Source organism: Salmo salar, chromosome ssa03 (assembly GCF_905237065.1).
Source record: "Salmo salar chromosome ssa03, Ssal_v3.1, whole genome shotgun sequence".
In the NCBI taxonomy this organism is placed as follows: Eukaryota; Metazoa; Chordata; class Actinopteri; order Salmoniformes; family Salmonidae; genus Salmo; species Salmo salar.
The window spans coordinates 62,014,983-62,035,692 of NC_059444.1; the positions used below are offsets into that span (position 1 = coordinate 62,014,983).

Below are 20,710 nucleotides of genomic sequence, written 5' to 3' on the forward strand. Positions count from 1 at the left end.
GCTTTCTCAACATGTACTCAAAAGCTGGGAAGGCTGTCTTTACCATAATCCAGGTATCACATATCTCTAGAAGTGAAGGCTCGCTTGAACTACAGAGTGGCAATTATTTTTGAAGACACTGTCCTTGAACAGACTATAGTGAAGATCCAGCCTTAGAAGAGTGCTGCAGACTCCTCCCAGACCAATCCATCTATATACCGTAGCCTCTTGAAAGGTCCATTGGGTAAGGTAATACATAAGGGACCTTCTGCAGTGTCCCACAGCAGGCGAAACAGTTCCTGTGTGTTCAGCCAATAGCTTGATCTCACCCATCCATTCCACACCGACTCGGAATGGCTGTGCCTGTAACTCATGATTATTGAGTTATTTGATCTGAGTGCTGGGCAATTAATTCCTGTTGGCACAAGCTGTAATTGAATTATCCATCAACAGTCTTATAGTGACAATGATAATGTACTCGAACACTTTCCATGACATTGTCCTAAATTGAATCATGTGAATGATCTGAAAACATCCACTTATTTCATCAAAGACATGAAAGGCTGTCCCGCCTGTTCCGCACTCATATATCATTGCTGCCCTAGGCCCAAAGTACTTTCCTACACTTAAAGAAACATACACTGAGTATATAAAACATTAGAAACATTTCCTCTTTCCATGACATAGACTGACCAGGTGAATCCAGGTGTAAGCTACAATCCCTTATTGATGTCACTTGTTAAATCCACTTCAATCAGTGTAGATGAAGGGGAGAAGACAGGTTAATGAAGGATTACGCCATTCATAGGGTGAATGGGCAAGACAAAAGATTTAAGTGCCTTTGAACAGGGTATGGTAGTAGGTGCCAGGCGCATCAGTTTGTGTCAAGAACTGCAACGCTGCTGGGTTTTTACCACGCTCAACAGTTTCCTGTGTGTATCATGAATAGTCCACCAACCAAAGGACATCCAGCCAACTTGACACAACTGTTGGAAGCATTGGAGTCAACATGGGCCAGCATCCCTGTGGAACGCTTGACACCTTCTAGAGTCCATTCACCGACGAATTGAGGCTGTTCTGAGGGCAAAGGGGAAGGGGTACAACTCAAGGTGTTCCTAATGTTTGGTATACTCTGTGTATAAGAAAGCTCCACTGTGAGGGAGAAACGCTAACTCTATTATACTTGGGGAACAAGGATTAGCTCATGAAGTCAGTACTGTATGCCCTGGGGTTTAATACTCTTCCCACTCCAGTGTTCTACAGTAATAACATTGGCACCTGCAGGGCTGTTGAGTGACGCTTGGGCCCACACCCTCTGCGTTAACATCATAACAGTAACAGCAGATATGCAAATATCCCCGTCAGCTCTTACACAAAGACATGCTGGATGTTGGGGAGATGAAGACTGACCATCTTTACCAGTTGAACACTAGGTTGGCATGCCTATAGTAATTTGAGCCCCATTACCACACATTCTGAAATGTACACAAGGAAGGAGGCCTGTTCTTACTGTATAACACCAAAGGGATCTTCAGCAGAGATATGCAGGAAAGATTGATTTGATAGTGGAGGCAACAAAATAGAAAACTTCCTTTACACATGTAGGGAAACAGTCCTAACTTAGGGACTCAAGCACACATTGAACTGAAGAAATCTGGTTTCTTGTGTAAGTGACTTAGGGGTGTGCGAGACACAAGCTTTTGCATGGAATGCAAATCCAGATGCAAATGAATTCTCTGGACAGATAGCAACTTCTCCAGGCCTCTGCCCCAGCAGACACTCAGAGATATATGACTCCAAGCTACGAGTGTTGACTGTAGCTTGATTACTGCCATGTATGCCTCATAGCCACCTGTCCGGAGATTTTCAGTTAAATACAGTATATTACAGCTATTGCATAATGCTGTTTATTCATAACCTATACCAAATCCAACTAATGCATCTGTGATCTAGGATTACTGTTATAGGTGTGCCACACTTCAAATGGGGCTCAGTTCAATCATTCCATTGCCGTATATATATATTAGGCCTAAGAGCCAACCAGCAAACAACCAGCAACAAGACAATCGTTACCACAGAGGAAGACCCGTTCTTTGTAGCGATATACAAGTCTCCCTGCCTTCTAACACAATAGCTCGTTCTGTAAATGCCATTTCCAGCCATTGTTGCTTCTACAGTAGGAATGTGGCCACATTCACGGCAAGTGTGGCAAACTAATGTGAAAATGTACCTTGTAAACCTGTTAAACCAGAGGTGGTGGAAAAACATTGGTTCAAGACATTAGTTTTGCCCAGGAGGCAAGACGGCCCTCAAAGCCTAGGAACGAAAAGGGATACGGTTTAGATCAATGTAAAAAGTAGGACAGTGAGAGGGAGGAGGGGATTTGCTTGAGAAGTTAACTACCCTGCACCAATACCAATGATTGCTTTTGAAATGACTGGTTTTCCACACAGCCATGGAATAAAAGGTTAGGGAGGGGATAACAGAGTAGCTCCAGCGATCCCTCATTCCCCCTCCTGGTGTGTGTGGGATGTGAGTAACACAGACCCCCCCCCCCAAGGATACAGCTGCCTCTCTCTTTTGAGTCCAGCCACAAAGGAGGGACAAGCAACCCGTCCTGTCTCCTTGACTCCCGGGCCCTCCCATGACTCCAACTACAATGTGCCTGGTAGGACGTCCTTCCAGTCAAAGATGCCCAGAGACCTGCATTCACTGCTCTTTGCCAGGCTCGGTCCCACAGGACAGTACTGTACATTGTGTTAAAAAAAGGGTGGATCAGAATACACAGACATGCTCTAGAATTAGACTTTTCTAATTCTAGAGCATGTCTGTGTAGAGGAAATTGACTTTTAGACTTTTCTAATTCTAGCTAAAATGGATAACAACTTAGAGGCATCTACACTAATAGGCTTCATCCGTCTGGTCTGTCATGCAGCTGCTCTGAGTCCTGGAGAGATAGCTGGGGTTAGAATCCTCCAGAGGAGAGTTAGCTGTGCTAGTGTAGGAGCATCTGGCTACGCGCCCAGGCCCGACTCAGGAAGTGTCTGCTGGGGGTCAGAAGGCCCTGGCACCATCTCGCCCCGCTATTCAGCCCTCCACCTCAATACATTAGCAATGCATTCCTCCAATCCAACAATGGGGAGTAATTCAATTTCCTCAAGAGTAAGACTGTGTGAAATGTCATTAGCGCGCTCCTTCTCGCTGAATACATTTCCGGTGCATTTGTGAAAAACTTGGCTGCCTCTTCAGGAGAAACAAGACTATTTAAACACCGTTCTGCTTTGTTTCTTTACTTCTCAGTCAAACTGAAACTTTGCGAAGCAGGGAAGGAAGGAGGTAGATGTGATTGCTATATATTCAGACAAGAATATTGAATTAGAAAACTTTTTTTTTTTAATTCAGAAAATATCGTAAGCATCATAAACCATTTACATGTAAGACGAAATAATATGATCTGATAGGCATCGTCTCCATGCATACTTAACGTATATCCTAAAGGGTTACCAAAAAGTTCACATCTGGTGTGAGATACTAAATGGACCTTCCAAACTGATGATAGTGCAGTGAGTGGCCAGAAGGAATAGACAGCTGCTGAGTTCATCTACTTCTCCAGCTGTTCACTTATCATCATCCTACGATCCAGGAAGAAGTGTTGACCAGTTTTCTTTGTTCATACTATGTTGGAAGAACACATGACAACCGATTTGATTTAAAAGGATTTGTTGGACATTTCTGTCATGTTTGTGAAATGAATGTATCGTAAAGGCTGAGTTCCTAACATTACATTTGTTGTAAAATGGGATGAACAAAATACTAGGATTAAAGTACTTTGGCTCATGATCTTTCAGGATCGAGGGACCATTCACTCCTCCATCCACGTTCCCATCCCTCCAACCCTCCTAGACTAGACAGGACGCCAGTCTTGGAGAGACAGCAGCTGCCTGACGTTCTGCCCTACAGGAAGGAGACAATGCTGGACGTCTGTCCTGTTTGACACTGGCCTCTCGCCTGCCGTCGGCCCAGTGAGGTTACACAGACAACACAGCCTTTCTCCTCCAGTCAACAGGACATCCAGGCCTATAGCCTTTCAATCTGCACATCACAGAAATACATTTGAGCTATATTACTGCCTGTAACAAAGCCTGATGTGTTGAATATCAAAATACTTGTATCAACAAACCACCATCACCTCAGAGTACTATGCGCAGATTTATTTACTGAGACACTGTGCAGTTCTGCTGTGACTAGTAGCACTAGGTAGCAATGTCAGCCAAGTGGAGCAAGAAATCTGTTATCTTTGTTCTACCATTGATAGCTGCACATAGGCTACATTATTTTACAGTGGAAGCCTAAATTAAAATCAAACTCTCGTATAAATCATGCATTTCTGTCCATTTGAAAACAGTTATGATCAACATTGTCTATTCTTCACTACATGTAAAGACAAGTCAGGGTTCTACAGGTAAGGTTGGTTTAATCTCAAAACACCGAGTTCAAGCTCAATAAAACCACAGGTTTAACATGTACAATATTTTAGTAATTGCTTTAAAATAATATAAAAACAATGAGTAAATCTACAGGGAAATGTTATCAAAACAAAGCAATGAAAGACAAATTATATCGTATTCACATAAAAGAAAAACATTTTCTGCTTGCAACATATCGTAATATATGCAATGAACACTAAAAAGAATCAATGGTAAATTACTTTTTTGTTTTTATGAAGCAAAAAGAGATATCACAATGACAAAGAAAATGTTAGTTTCACCAGCTCATTTAGCAAACATGTTTTAAAGGGATACTTCAGGATTTTGGTAATTAATGCCCTTTATCTACTTCCCCAGAGTCAGATGAACTTGTGGATAGCATTTTTATGTCTCTGCATGCAGTTTGAAGGAAGTTTCTAACTAGTGTTAGCGCATTTGCTAGTAGATACCATACACTTCCACTCATTCAGCTATCGCTAGTTAGCATTGGCTCGCAGATCTACCTCATACTGGATGCAGAGACGGTGGTCTATTAGTGCATCTGACTCTGGGGAAGTAAAGGGCTTAATAGCCAAAATCCTGAAGTATCCCTTTAAAGCCTGTATATTAGTCTAGCATTACAATATTAACAAAGAGAATATGACTACTCTAAAAACAGTAAAAATGCATCATTACTATCATAAATGGTCTTTCACACAGAGAATAAAAGAACAAGACATTTTCAGTTCAAAATGTAGGGCTCATTTTCCTCATTTGGTTGCTCAGGCAACCACAGTGCTATGAACTGTACAAACAGGCCTAAGTGAGACATTTAAAAAGATCATAGTAAAGGTAAGGTGTTGCGTTTGGTTATTGGCACAGTCTGAAGAAAGAACCACACCTCTCATATTGATTACAACGCAGAACGAAGAGGCGCCAAGAGAAGCGTCGGTAGCAACAATGTACAACAATATTTCACTCTACGTTTGAAGGGGCACCATGCTTTAGGAGTCCACAGGAAAGTAGGATGCTCTTGCTGAAAAGGTAAAAATGGTACAAATGAACCTGTGTCACTACAGCATTTCTTCAATTTACCCATTGTGAAACAACTCCTGCAGTTTCATTTTTTCTCTCCAAAATAGTTCTTTACGCCAAAACACATCTTTGTGACAATGAAATGCTGGTGCATTAGGATGTCCATTTTGCAGTTCTCTTGGCTGTTGTAACATGCATAATTGTACACTAGAATACATGTATTCTACCCCTCTTCAGAGGAAATACATACTAATTAATGTACACAGCCTCCAGATACGGGATGTAATGTGATGTTACAGTCTGTGACTATATCCATAGGGTTCAGCAGAGGAGAACATTGCGAGGCGGTCAGAGATCTGTTGGGAGGACAGGAGACTGGCAAGCAAAAACACCGACCACTGTACGCAGAGGAACACCAACACAAGATGCCTGGCTAATAGAAGAGCACTGCAAATTATATTTTAAACGAGTCTTATAATGGTGGAGGAAAACTCCTCTTTTGTTTTGTCTCTCAGCAATCAGGAACCAGTCCTCATATGTCTGTTGGAAAAAAAGCTTGCGCTTCCGTTAGTTTCGAAATGTTTCCTTTCCTCGTCTGAATAGTCTTCCGTTTGAGAAGAAAACCTTACCATAGAAGTGTGAACATTTTGTTAAGCATATTCTCAATTAACCAAACTCTTCAATGTAATGAGAATTACAGTTCTGATAACAGCGGTCTGTGGTATTGATGAGAGGACAGCGGGTCCCACCGTTCACAGCTGCCCTTCTTTAGTGAGCTTTATCCGTCTCTTCAGTTCACAACATCCAAGAGCAGACGCTGGAATCGAAAATAAACTTGTTTTTCACAGCAAAACTCTCCAGTTCAAAATCCATGTAGCTTCAGTCATTTTTCAGGAATAGTGGCATACTGTATCACTCCAATGAAAAATCTCCCTCGGGGGGGGGACAACAGCCACAAACATGCAGGTCAGGACTAATGTAAGAGTTAAGAGGTCCCAGTCTTTTCCAGTCATAGACCTACTACTGTAAGACATTATGAAAAAAGATAACTGGTCCCACTCACAGTGTGTTTGTACAGACAAATGCAATAACAAGCTGATGTCTATGTAGATAAGAAATCAGTAGTCTCTCAGGTTGTTAGACAGTAGTAATGATATGTCAATGTGATCTCGTCAGACACATGGATTGAGAGACCGGATAATACAACTGATGTCAATGCCCTTTCCTCGATCAGGCGTTCTACTGGTCGTGTTGCAAGTCCTCCAGGTAACAGGATTACACGAGGAACTGAGATGTTTCACTATTATGAAGAACACTCACACGGAACGCTTGAGAAACACTGGTCTTTGAGACATATCATTGCCATAGTATTGTTGAGGTACATCCAACCGTGGAGGAACTGTGCCTGGATCCCTACTCGCTATGACAGAGGCCTAGTTCTGTAAAAGTGTGTGAGGGAACAGTAGTTTCTAGGCCTTTCCACAGCTCTCTGTGTAAGGCATTATATATATATATATATATATATAAATGAGAGAGAGAGAGAGAGAGAGAGAGAGAGAGAGAGAGAGAGAGAGAGAGAGAGAGAGAGAGAGAGAGAGAGAGAGAGAGAGAGAGAGAGAGAGAGAGAGAACAGTACATAGCAACATATTGAACAAAATCACTATCAATAGTAATCAGTGCTAGCCTAGATATTCCCATAACGGTCTCAGTCCTCACCAAAGCAATGGCACTTTAGTTTCATTATCTAGTCAGGTGTTCTCTCCTTCACAGCACCATAACTAGTGCTTTCTGCAGTGGTTAACACGGTGACCATTTGATGGTGGATGTCTCCTTCATACAATATCAAATACAGGGAGACCCCAAAAGTGGCAGACAAATAAAACCAAAAGATGTTGTTTGAGCAACATATCCTCACATAAGACATTATCACTCCGTTCAAGATGATATTTGGTGGACTGAGCAGACAGAGGAGAGGAAAAGAAGCAGAGATCGTTCATGAAGAGCTGGAGGCCAGTTGCCTCATTAGTCTGTATTGTCCCTGGGCCACGAGGATGGCCCAGCACTGAGGCGAGGCGGTGGTAGGGGGTAGCAGGGGAACAAGGGCCACCACTCAGTCAGTCCACTAGCAGCCCATGAAGCAGATGGCAGTGATCACACGATGCTGGAAATAACCTCCCACTGGCTCTCACCATGCACTGGCTAGCTGCTCTGCTGTGGCCCAGCCCAGACTGGCCATCTGGAAACATCATGAAAGGGCCTACGGAAAACGTTGTAATGACGACAGAACTATTTACATGATGCGTCTGCCTTGCGCGTTCCTTCCTTAGCTCTGCCATCAAGCACACTTCAAAAGACATATTGGGCTCAGATGTTTGAAGTTGCTGGGGGAGAGGGCTAGTAAGAGCGAAGAGGAAAGGAGATTGAGACTGTAGCCTGGATGATGATGGAGAAGACGTCACAGAGATGTTGAGGGGCATTGAAGAAGAAGTTCCAGAGGCTAGGTGGTTCCACACTGGTGTGTCTGTTGGTGGGTCACGCCCCCGGTGTTGTCTAGAGCTGTGCCGCTGGGTGATGTGGTGGGCGGTGTGGAGTGTGCTGTCGTGAGTGGTGTGCAGAGTCGTGTTCTTGGTGCTGTGATGGGTGCTGTGGAGGAACAGGGGTGGAGGTACTGGGACCCGGTCCGCTGTTGGCCAGGTACTTGGCCCTCATGCTGGAGGTGTACTGTTGAGAGAAAGAGACAAGTAGGCGTAACAAAACAGCATGGGATGACCCGTGTATTCACAGATAAAACATTTTTCATCCAATAGAGAACTATAAAAAAATTGAAAAGTCATGAAAGGGCCTCCGGAAAACATTGTAATGTAGACAGAAGTCTTTACATGTTGCCTCTGCCTTAGAAAATATCAAAGATACACCACTATGTTTGAAAGTGCAGGTCTTTGCCCTGACATCAAAAAAGCAATACTAATGTAACAAGCTGAGAACAGTTCACCTTAACAAATCAATAGAGAGGGTTTGGTTTTGAGGGCTGGAGAATGAACAAGCTCCACACATCACAGATGACAACACCAAGAGAGAAAACATTCAGGGTCCCCCATTCTGACGCTGCAAAACAGATGCAGCACTAGTGTCAAAAAAGAAACATGACCATTCATTTTAAATTGAGTAACTGTGCAGAGTCCATGCAGGATACAGCACCGGGGTTTTGCATTGTGGGAATGTCACCCTGGGAGTCATTTGGAGAGCCTATTGTGGACACCTAGGATCAGCAGTATGTTCTCAATATCTCAGGTTCCCCTACCCTCAGATTTGGCTCTGAACGGTCTGTGTGTGAGATCAGAAATGTAACTGCCTGGTGCATAAAATCAAGCTTCAGTCTGTATTTTGGTTGGAAATGGCAATAATTAACTGCATGCTCAGTCTGTGATGGGAAGTAAACCTGAAATACAGATAATTTTGTCCCTTAACTGCCTTACCTGTATACCATTTGGAATTCTACCACAGAGATACAGCCTGGATTCGAACCAGGGTCTGTAGTGAAGCCTCTATCTATCTACAGTACCTACTTATAGTATCTAAAGTATCTATCTGCAGTATCTCCCTATAGTATCTACAGTATCTACCTATAGTATCTACCAATAGTATCTACCTACAGTATCTACGAGTAGTATCTATCTACCTAAAGTATCTATCTATAGTATCTTCAGTAACTACTTATAGAATATACTTATAGTATCCACAGTATCTACATATAGTATCTACAGTATATATATCTACTTATAGTATCCAAAGTATCTACGTATAGTATCTACATATAGTATCTACAGTATCTACATATAGTATCTACAGTATCTATCTGCAGTATCGACAGTATCTACTTATAGTATCTAAAGTATCTACTTATAGTATCTATCTGCAGTATCTACTTATAGTATCTAGAGTATCTATCCGCTGTATCAACAGCATCCATCTACCGTATCTACTTATAGTATCTACCGTATCTACTTATAGTATCTACCGTATCTACTTATAGTATCTACCGTATCTACTTATAGTATCTACCGTATCTACTTATAGTATCTATCTAAAGCATCTACTTATAGTATTTACAGTATCTACTTATATGTAGTATCTACAGTACTTATAGTAGCTATCTACTTATAGTATCTACAGTATCTACTTATAGTAACTACTTATAGCATCTACAGTATCTACTTATAGCAACTACAGTATCTACTTGCAGTATCTATCTACAGTATCTACTTATATGTAGTATCTACAGTACTTATAGTATCTACAGTATCTACCTACTTATAGTATCTACAGTATCTAATTATAGTAACTACTTATAGTAACTACAGTATCTACTTATAGTAACTACAGTATCCGCTTGCAGTATCCGCTTGCAGTATCTACAGTATCTACCCGCAGCATCTACAGTATCTACCCGCAGCATCTACAGTATCTACCCGCAGCATCTACAGTATCTACCCGCAGCATCTACAGCATCTACCTGCAGCATCTACAGCATCTACCTGCAGCATCTACCTGCAGCATCTACCTGCAGCATCTACCTGCAGCATCTACCTGCAGCATCTACCTGCAGCATCTACAGCATCTACCTGCAGCATCTACAGCATCTACCTGCAACATCTACAGCATCTACCTGCAGCATCTACAGCATCTACCTGCAGCATCTACAGCATCTACCTGCAGCATCTACAGCATCTACCTGCAGCATCTACAGCATCTACCTGCAGCATCTACAGCATCTACCTGCAGCATCTACAGCATCTACCTGCAGCATCTACAGTATCTACCTGCAGCATCTACCTGCAGCATCTACAGCATCTACCTGCAGCATCTACCTGCAGCATCTACCTGCAGCATCTACCTGCAGCATCTACAGTATCTACCTGCAGCATCTACCTGCAGCATCTACCTGCAGCATCTACCTGCAGCATCTACCTGCAGCATCTACCTGCAGCATCTACCTGCAGCATCTACAGTATCTACCTGCAGCATCTACCTGCAGGATCTACAGTATCTACCTGCAGCATCTACCTGCAGCATCTACAGTATCTACCTGCAGAATCTACAGTATCTACCTGCAGCATCTACCTGCAGAATCTACAGTATCTACCTGCAGCATCTACCTGCAGCATCTACAGTATCTACCTGCAGCATCTACCTGCAGCATCTACAGTATCTACCTGCAGCATCTACCTGCAGCATCTACAGCATCTACCTGCAGCATCTACCTGCAGCATCTACCTGCAGCATCTACAGTATCTACCTGCAGCATCTACCTGCAGCATCTACAGTATCTACCTGCAGCATCTACCTGCAGCATCTACAGTATCTACCTGCAGCATCTACAGTATCTACCTGCAGCATCTACAGTATCTACCTGCAGCATCTACCTGCAGCATCTACAGTATCTACCTGCAGCATCTACCTGCAGCATCTACAGTATCTACCTGCAGCATCTACCTGCAGCATCTACCTGCAGCATCTACAGCATCTACCTGCAGCATCTACAGTATCTACCTGCAGAATCTACCTGCAGAATCTACAGTATCTACCTGCAGCATCTACAGTATCTACCTGCAGCATCTACAGTATCTACCTGCAGCATCTACCTGCAGAATCTACAGTATCTACCTGCAGCATCTACAGTATCTACCTGCAGCATCTACAGTATCTACCTGCAGTATCTACCTGCAGCATCTACCTGCAGCATCTACAGTATCTACCTGCAGCATCTACAGTGTCTACCTGCAGCATCTACAGTGTCTACCTGCAGCATCTACAGTATCTACCTGCAGCATCTACAGTATCTACCTGCAGCATCTACAGTATCTACCTGCAGCATCTACAGTGTCTACCTGCAGCATCTACAGTATCTACCTGCAGCATCTACAGTGTCTACCTGCAGTATCTATCTAGTGTCCATCTGCAGTATCTACCTATAGTATCTATCTGCAGTATCTATAGTAAGTACAGTATCTACCTATAGTATCTGCAGTATCTATAGTATGTACAGTATCTACCTATAGTATCTACGGTATCTATCTAGAGTATCTACCTGCAGCATCTACCTGCAGTACCTATAGTATCTACAGTATCTACCTATAGTATCTATCTGTAGTATCGACAGTATCTACAGTTGAAGTCGGAAGTTTACATACACTTAGGTTGGAGTCATTAAAACTTGTTTTTCAACCACTCCACACATTTCTTGTTAACAAACTATAGTTTTGGCAAGTCGGTTAGGACATCTACTTTGTGCATGACACAATTCATTTTTCCAACAATTGTTTACAGACAGATTATTTGAAATATAATTCACTGTATCACAATTCCAATGGGTCAGAAGTTTACATACAGTAAGTTGATTGTGCCTTTAAACAGCTTGGAAAATTCCAGAAAATGATGTCATGGGAAAATCAAAATCAGCCAAGACCTCAGAAAAAAAATTGTAGACCTCCACAAGTCTGGTTCATCCTTGGGAGCAATTTCCAAATGCCTGAAGGTACCATGTTCATCTGTACAAACAATAGTACGCAAGTATAAACACCATGGGACCACGCAGCAGTCATACCACTCAGGAAGGAGACGCGTTCTGTCTCCTAGACATGAACGTACTTTGGTGCGAAAAGTGCAAATCAATCCCAGAACAACAGAAAATGACCTTGTGAAGATGCTGGAGGAAACCGGTACAAAAGTATCTATATCCACAGAAAAACGAGTCCTATATCAACATAACCTGAAAGGCCGCTCAGCAAGGAAGAAGCCACTGTTCCAAAACCGCCATAAAAAAGCCAGACTACGGTTTGCAACTGCACATGGGGACAAAGATGGTACTTTTTGGAGAAATGTCCTCTGGTCTGATGAAACAAAAATAGAACTGTTTGGCCATAATGACCATTGTTATGTTTGGAGGAAAAAGGGGGAGTCTTGCAAGCCGAAGAACACCATCCCAACCATGAAGCACGGGGGTGGCGGCATCATGTTGTGGGGGTGCTTTGCAACAGTAGCGTATAGTGCACTTCACAAAATAGATGGCATCATGAGGGAGGAAAATTATGTGGCTATATTGAAGCAACATCTCAAGACATCAGTCAGGAAGTTAAAGCTTTGTTGCAAATGGGTCTTCCAAATGGACAATGACCCCAAGCATACTTCCAAAGTTGTTGCAAAATGGCTTAAGGACAACAAAGTCAAGGTATTGGAGTGGACATCACAAAGCCCTGACCTTAATCTCATAGAACATTTGTTGGCAGAACTGAAAAAGCGTGTGCGAGCAAGGAGGCCTACAAACCTGACTCAGTTACACCAGCTCTGTCAGGAGGAATGGGCCAAAATTCACCCAACTTATTGTGGGAAGCTTGTGGAAGGCTACCCGAAACATTTGACCCAAGTTAAACAATTTAAAGGCAATGCTACCAAATACTAATTGAGTGTATGTAAACTTCTGACCCACTGGGAATGTGATGAAAGGAATAAAAGCTGGAATAAATTATTCTCTCTACTATTATTCTGACATTTCACATTCTTAAAATAAAGTGGTGATCCTAACTGACCTAAGACAGGGAATTTTTACTAGGATTAAATGTCAGGAATTGTGAAAAACTGAGTTTATAATGTATTTGGCTAAGGTGTATGTAAACTTCCGACTTCAACTGTATCTATCTACAATATCGACCGTATTTATCTACCGTATCTATGCATCTACCTACCGTATCTATGCATCTACCTACCGTATCTATGTACCTACCTATCTACCGTATGATACGACAGACAGATAGGGCAGGTAGGTAGATACGACAGACAGATAGGGTAGGTAGGTAGATACGACAGACAGATAGGGTAGGTAGGTAGATACGACAGACAGATAGGGTAGGTAGGTAGATACGACAGACAGATAGGGTAGGTAGGTAGATACGACAGACAGATAGGGTAGGTAGGTAGATACGACAGACAGATAGGATAGGTAGGTAGATACGACAGACAGATAGGGTAGGTAGGTAGATACGACAGACAGATAGGGTAGGTAGGTAGATACGACAGACAGATAGGGTAGGTAGATACGACAGACAGATAGGGTAGGTAGATACGACAGACAGATAGGGTAGGTAGATACGACAGACAGATAGGGTAGGTAGATACGACAGACAGATAGGGTAGGTAGATACGACAGACAGATAGGGTAGGTAGATACGACAGACAGATAGGGTAGGTAGATACGACAGACAGATAGGGTAGGTCGATACGACAGACAGATAGGGTAGGTAGATACGACAGACAGATAGGGTAGGTAGATACGATAGATAGATACGATAGATAGATACGTAGATACGAGGCAGATACGGTAGATTAGATACTGTATCCATCTACCGTATCTATCTACCTTATCCATCTATCTCTATCTACCTACCATATCCATTGTATCTACCTAATCAACAATATATATATATATTATATATATATATATACACACATCCATCCATCCATTTATCCAGTGTATATATAGTATGTTTCTACATGGGAAAGTAAGGGCTTATCATACTGAGATAATAAACCACACTGGAATTGGGTTGGGATGTCACATCTGTGTACATTACAATGTATTTATTGCAAAGGAAGGAGCAGACACAAAACCAGGTGCACTTGCAGTACATACTCTGTGAAAGGATGTGACAGGTTTACAGAACTAACAGGACTTATTCCACTTGCCTATAGCACCTATATAATATACATGCCATTTAGCTTTTATCCAAAGTGACTTGCACCCGTGCACCCAGGATCATCAGCGTTGCCAGCGCCATGCTCGGCCAACTGGATATAACCAGACGTTATATCCTGCACACGGTTGTACTGAAAAGTGGCCTTGCCAGATCAACGTGACTTTCAATGGGAGCATCTTAGACTTAGAGGTAAAGTGAAGTGGAGATCATCCCACTCCACACTCAGGAGCCATTCTACCTTTTATAGTGTACATCTATGAGCTCTGAAGGCCAGGAGAGAGACTGAGACAGGTGGAACAACCTGACAATAGCAGAAAGATGTTCTGGCTCACAGAAGAACTCAAGACTTCCAAAATGAACCAGTACAAGTCCTGGACCAGGGGAATCTCCTGGCAACAAACTGGATAAAGTTGTTCTCCTCTACAGTAATTAACTCATTTTTTAACCCAGTCATTTTTCAAAACCGTCAATCCCTAAAGAAGTCCACTCAGATGTCATTCACAGTGTCCACTCCTTTCCAGACCCTCCCTGGTTCAGGTGGAAAGGGGAATGCAACAGTCTGAAGGGCTCGGCAGACTGCAACGCAGTTACGTGGATGTTGGTTTTTGTTGGACGTAGGCTTAAATGTTCATGAAAGAAAGGCCATGGTGGGGCCTGAAGGCAGGACAAGAACGTGACGTGTACCACCTAAAACAGCTGCAGTGCTGGGGGATAGGAAGGCATGCTGCCCAAGGCCAAAGTCAGGGGACACGCGTTAGGTGAGGGGTCACACTAGCAAGACACAGGAGGGCAGTGGGGTGGCAGGTAACTCTGGTTACGGCATGGGTGGTTGGGGTGGGTAGACTTGGTTTGGGGGGGAAACACAGGCCAGTAAGTGAAGGTGGGGGGCATTGTCTGTACCTGTTAGCATAGCGGAGGAGGTTACCAAAACGATCTCTCACTCGCCGAGGGCTTTAACTGCCAGCTGTTGCGGCTGTAACTGTCCATGCCGGCAGTCAAATACAACTGTGTGGGTTTGCAGGAAAGAAAACAACAGCGACAAGACAGTATAGAGAAGATACACAGCGCAGAGCCTAGGCCCAAGCAGACACACTGACACCAAGGAGGGGCTCAGCCTCCAGGACAAGAGGGCAACCAGCCAGGGAGGACCAGGGACCACTGACAGAGGGATCCAGGTTGACTTACAACACACAACCTATGGAGACGTAGCTAGGATCGTCATGTTGACTCTCGCTCTTACTGTGAGCCAAACTCACTTGAATATGTCAAAATAAGAGGCAAAAACAATGCACTGACTGCACTGAGACATCATTTCCAAAGCCAGGCCCGGTTGGCAGACTTAACTTTAAAACAAGATCTCATCGGAAAGATCTTTCATTATCATCATCATCATTATCGTGTCCTACACAACGGCTGCCAAATGGCCCAGTCAGTGGAGGTGTTCGGTCCATCAGTGTTTAACGTAGACATTGGGACACTTACCGAGGGAGGAGGGGACTCTCTCTCTATCAGTGGGGTGTTCTCACACCGCGGGTTCTGGAAGGCATTGGCATTCTGGGTCCTGTGTAACAGAACAAACACACACACACTCCAAGGTTAAACACAGGCGGGGTTTGAACTACAGCTGCAGAACCTGCGCGCGCGCACACACGCACAGAAACAGGTGCACAAACACGTACATGACTTACTGACCCTCAAAATATACTTTCCATGCCACAGAAGCACGTACACCCACATATACAAATAGTTCATGATACCATGTCAACCCCTACAGGCACCACAGGCACAGAACCCCACAGTACATCCCAGGCTGTACTGTGCTGGACAATCCACCAAAACCAGAAGTACCACCAAATCCCCTCCCCCAGCCCCCATCCTAAGAGGTCCATTCATAAGGCTGTTGGCTTTGGGTTTCAAAGGGCCACAGCTGGAGAGCAACAGCTGCATCGCTCGTGGCCGCCAGAATGTGACCCTCTATGGGAGAGCAGAGCACCGCTCCTCTCGTTCTCAGCGGTGCCCTAAACGTTGGAGGCTGTGCTAGCACAGCCCTGGGTCACATGGTATCTCACATTCCTCACCACCACAGCCTGCTTTGAACCTTTCAACAGTGAGAAAGTGGAGGGGAAGTGCACCCACTGTTCCCCAGTGATTGTCTTTGAGACGAGTGTTCCATAGGACTGGTGTTACTGTACTCACATGTACTCCGTGACAGGGGCGTTGCTGACGGTGTGTGCTGCAGCAGGGATGCTGGTCTCGCTGCCGTAGCTGCTGCCACAGCTGTACAGGCTGGGCATGTGGACGCGGTACAGGTTGTCATGGTTCTGCAGTCTGCCTCCGTGGGCCATGGACTCCTCCTCGCTGTCCGCCTCGTTCCTATAGAGACAGACATTGCTGAATCACAATTCAGGAAGAAAACAGAAATTCCAATTCGACTTCCACATTTTCTCATAGAAAATCATTGAGGAAAAGGCAACAGAAAACATGTCATACCCTAAGAAGGATACAGCGCCCCCTGCTTGGACCAATTGAGATATTACATGTGACTAACACATTTCAGTTAATTACTATAGCTCCTGCCTTGGGCAAATCAGTGTCATTTTGTAAATGTCGGATCTCTATGGAAAGATGCATCATTTACCCAAGTTTAGTCAAAATCGGGCCAGCGCTGTCTGAGATAATGCATATGACGAACGTACAAACAGACAATCCACAGATCCACAGTCCCATTCTCAATTTCATCATGGGGGACAAAAATTGGAATGATAGTTATTTCCAAATTGAAATGGAATTGACTGGAACCCTGCAGAGTGACACATGGCCACAAGAGGGAGCCCCTCTCCCACTGATGGGGAGAGCAGCAGCAGCACACAGGCACAGTCACGTTTTGCATTCATCCACAGCCACGTTTCTATTCAATTTCTTCACTGCCCAAGGGGAGACGAAAGATGTGTTCCCTTTGAAACAGGGAAAGCAGCAAATCCCCACTGAGCTTAAGGAATAAAACCACGCTTCAGTAAGATAAACATATATTCAGTTTCCACACGAATATTACAGATTGATCTGCTACAATACGGATTGGTTCACTTTGCCATTTCTGTTCAAACATGAGCTGTGATCGTGACTACCGCAAGGGCACCCCTGAAAGCCCACATTGTCACACTTTCAAAAAACAAAAGACATTTCCTCCTGTAGCACAATGGTCAAGATATAAAACATGGTCAACAAAAGAAGACAAAAATAGCCCTTGTGGCGCTGCAGTGAATAGCGCTGCTGCTGATGATAATATGGTGGAGGTTGTCTCCCTCTAGTGTTCAACACGCCACCCACAGCTAATTAATGACATCATCCCATTCAGGGCAGCAGCACGCATTCACCCATAGTAACATTACAAAGACAGTATGTAGTGGGGAGACGGGGGATATAACTAATTTACAACATTACCGTGTTCATATATAAAACCTACCAATGGAGTGGCTTATGGCATTAAAAGCAGTAAAGCTTAATGGTGGGTTATTAAGAACTACATGCATCATTACAACAATGAGCTATTACTCAAACAACTGCATGTCACTTAGAAGATGTATTCCTATAAAAAACCCTTTGCTGTATAACAGGAACAGCGAGCTGAGATCAAACTGCAGGAGATAACATATTCACCAGTATCCTCAGATACTCTGCTAATTACAGAGTGGAGTTAAACTGGAGGCGTGGCCTGGGACAGATAACTCCCGTCTCTCTTACGAGGCATTATGATTAATCCTCCCCATCTGCTGCTGATAGGGTCGCCCAGCGGAGGGAAATCAGATGGATTTCATAAAGTACAACGTCAACCTCCAAAATTACACCACTCCACGCAATGGTTGCAATAGATTTAGGCAAAGCTTTGCACGATTAGGGAGAGGGGGATAACAGGAAGTGATATATTTCCTGGCCAGGTCCCATGGAACTCGCTGCCAGTGTTCCACACACTAGCAGCGGAAGATTTAAAGCAGCTAACACATTTAGTCAGGGGTTTAGAAACTCATCAGAAAAAAAACCTATTAAATTCTATAATAGTATTGTCTCTGACTGTCTACAGGCAAATCATTATCATGAGTCATTTCAGTGTAATGTAAAAATGGGACTCCGAGGCTACAGTCCGTGGTTCAGGCAGAAGCTCTATTAACTCATGTATGAGTTCTATTGGAAGCAATTCTAAATGGTTTCTCAAACCCTGAAATACCTAAAACATTGTTTCTTTTCTGAACCATTTTCCCCATAGACATGGAGCACTAACATAGAAACAGAAATAGCATTGAGGTCCAATTGGACGGACTGTATGTGGTACTGGAGGATAGTGGTGTGTACGGTGGATGGGTTCTGACCTCTTGTTGTTCCAGGTGTGAGGTAGGCTGCAGACGATGGAGCTGAACATGAGAGCCGTGACGAAGGAGAAGAGCACCAGGTAGATCAGGCCCTCCAGTCCATCATAACACAACCCTGTTATAGCCTGGACATAGTCCTGGAACACAACACAGCAACACAGTTAATAACACAACCCTGTTATAGCCTGGACATAGTCCTGGAACACAACACAGCAACACAGTTAATAACACAACCCTGTTATAGCCTGGACATAGTCCTGGAACACAACACAGCAACACAGTTAATAACACAACCCTGTTATACCCTGGACATAGTCCTGGAACACAACACAGCAACACAGTTAATAACACAACCCTGTTATACCCTGGACATGGTCCTGGAACACAACACAGCAACACAGTTAATAACACAACCCTGTTATACCCTGGACATAGTCCTGGAACACAACACAGCAACACAGTTAATAACACAACCCTGTTATACCCTGGACATAGTCCTGGAACACAACACAGCAACACAGTTAATAACACAACCCTGTTATACCCTGGACATAGTCCTGGAACACAACACAGCAACACAGTTAATAACACAAGCCTGTTATAGCCTGGACATAGTCCTGGAACACAACACAGCAACACAGTTAATAACACAACCCTGTTATACCCTGGACATGGTCCTGGAACACAACACAGCAACACAGTTAATAACACAACCCTGTTATACCCTGGACATGGTCCTGGAACACAACACAGCAACACAGTTAATAACACAACCCTGTCATACCCTGGACATGGTCCTGGAACACAACACAGCAACACAGTTAATAACACAACCCTGTCATACCCTGGACATGGTCCTGGAACACAACACAGCAACACAGTTAATAACACAACCCTGTCATACCCTGGACATGGTCCTGGAACACAACACAGCAACACAGTTAATAACACAACCCTGTTATAGCCTGGACATAGTCCTGGAACACAACACAGCAACACAGTTAATAACACAACCCTGTCATACCCTGGACATAGTCCTGGAACACAACACAGCAACAGACAAGTCATTTATAACATCATTTATGAGCACAGTATGCACAGGGTGGTACAGAGCATCAGTCTCTTCAATTATGTGATGGTGCATGATGTTAGATCACCAGTAGATGCCATCCAGCCAGCCAGCCATCCATCCATCCATCCATCCATCCATCCATCCATCCATAGTAGGCCTGTATGACAGGACATTGATGCAATTGTGCATGAGCAAATGTGAAGTTTTGCAATGTCTAGATACAATACCACTAACATGGTAACAGATCTGTCTGCACATAGTGTATTCCACTGTCTAGTAGGGCGATACTTAGGTGCCAATACGATATGTATTACGATTCTCACAATTGTAATATGTACTGCCATTCGATACTGTGACTTTATTGCGAGTCGATCATTCAAAAATACTGCTGCTGCAGAGGGACAAGACAGAGCCATGAGAAAACGAGATTTGATCAGTCGCGGAAATAAAAGTGCTGAAAACAAATGGGCTTCCTATTTAAAGCTATGAAGGACAAATACTGGCGTTTTGGTGCAGGTAAAGCCAAATAGCTCACAGATGATATTGCGATATTGTCAAAACTATGCGATATCTCTTCAAAATAATACCCCAATATGTAACTGCATGGATCTTTCCTCCCATCACTACTGTCTGGTTCGTTGTCATGTCATATACATGCATCTATGACAACTAGTGCACAGGCTAGAGATTCACATCGTCATAGAAACACAACTAACCTACCAAACAGAAGCTACATTTTGCCTGTCTGCTACACAGGGTTACTGTACACAGCGCCCTTATCTGACACACATGCCACACCAGCTGGGGGAGCGAGGTTAGCCATGACTATTTAATGATACAACGCGTGGAGGAGTGAAAGCAGGCCAAGACGGTGCTTTTCCAGCGCCTTGCTTCAGAGCCAAACAAATTACAGTCATCATCGAGAGGAAGTAGCTCGACAACATGTGCAATCCCCGGGAGCGCTATTCAACATGACAAAAGCAGAGGAAGTTGGGAATAATATTGTCCAGCTTTTAAAGAAAACATTTCATGACGGCCGCTTCT

At 43.6% G+C, this 20,710-nt stretch overlaps 1 protein-coding gene across 2 annotated transcripts in view; it reads right to left on the reverse strand.

Moving 5' to 3' along the window:
* Positions 1-4,433: 4,433 nt before the first annotated feature.
* Positions 4,434-20,710, reverse strand: part of ttyh3a (tweety family member 3a) — a 64,015-nt gene continuing 47,738 nt past the window's right edge. Inside the window, exons 11-14 of one of the 2 annotated variants that reach the window (XM_014193067.2) lie at positions 18,595-18,731; positions 16,427-16,603; positions 15,713-15,791; positions 4,434-8,201 (exon numbers count right to left, since the gene is read on the reverse strand). In XM_014193067.2, coding sequence (XP_014048542.2) covers positions 8,031-8,201; positions 15,713-15,791; positions 16,427-16,603; positions 18,595-18,731 — 564 coding nt within the window. In that variant the 3' untranslated portion in view covers positions 4,434-8,030. Of the gene's footprint in view, positions 8,202-15,136; positions 15,236-15,712; positions 15,792-16,426; positions 16,604-18,594; positions 18,732-20,710 lie in introns of those variants that run through there. The other variant, XM_014193068.2, reaches the window with a different exon arrangement.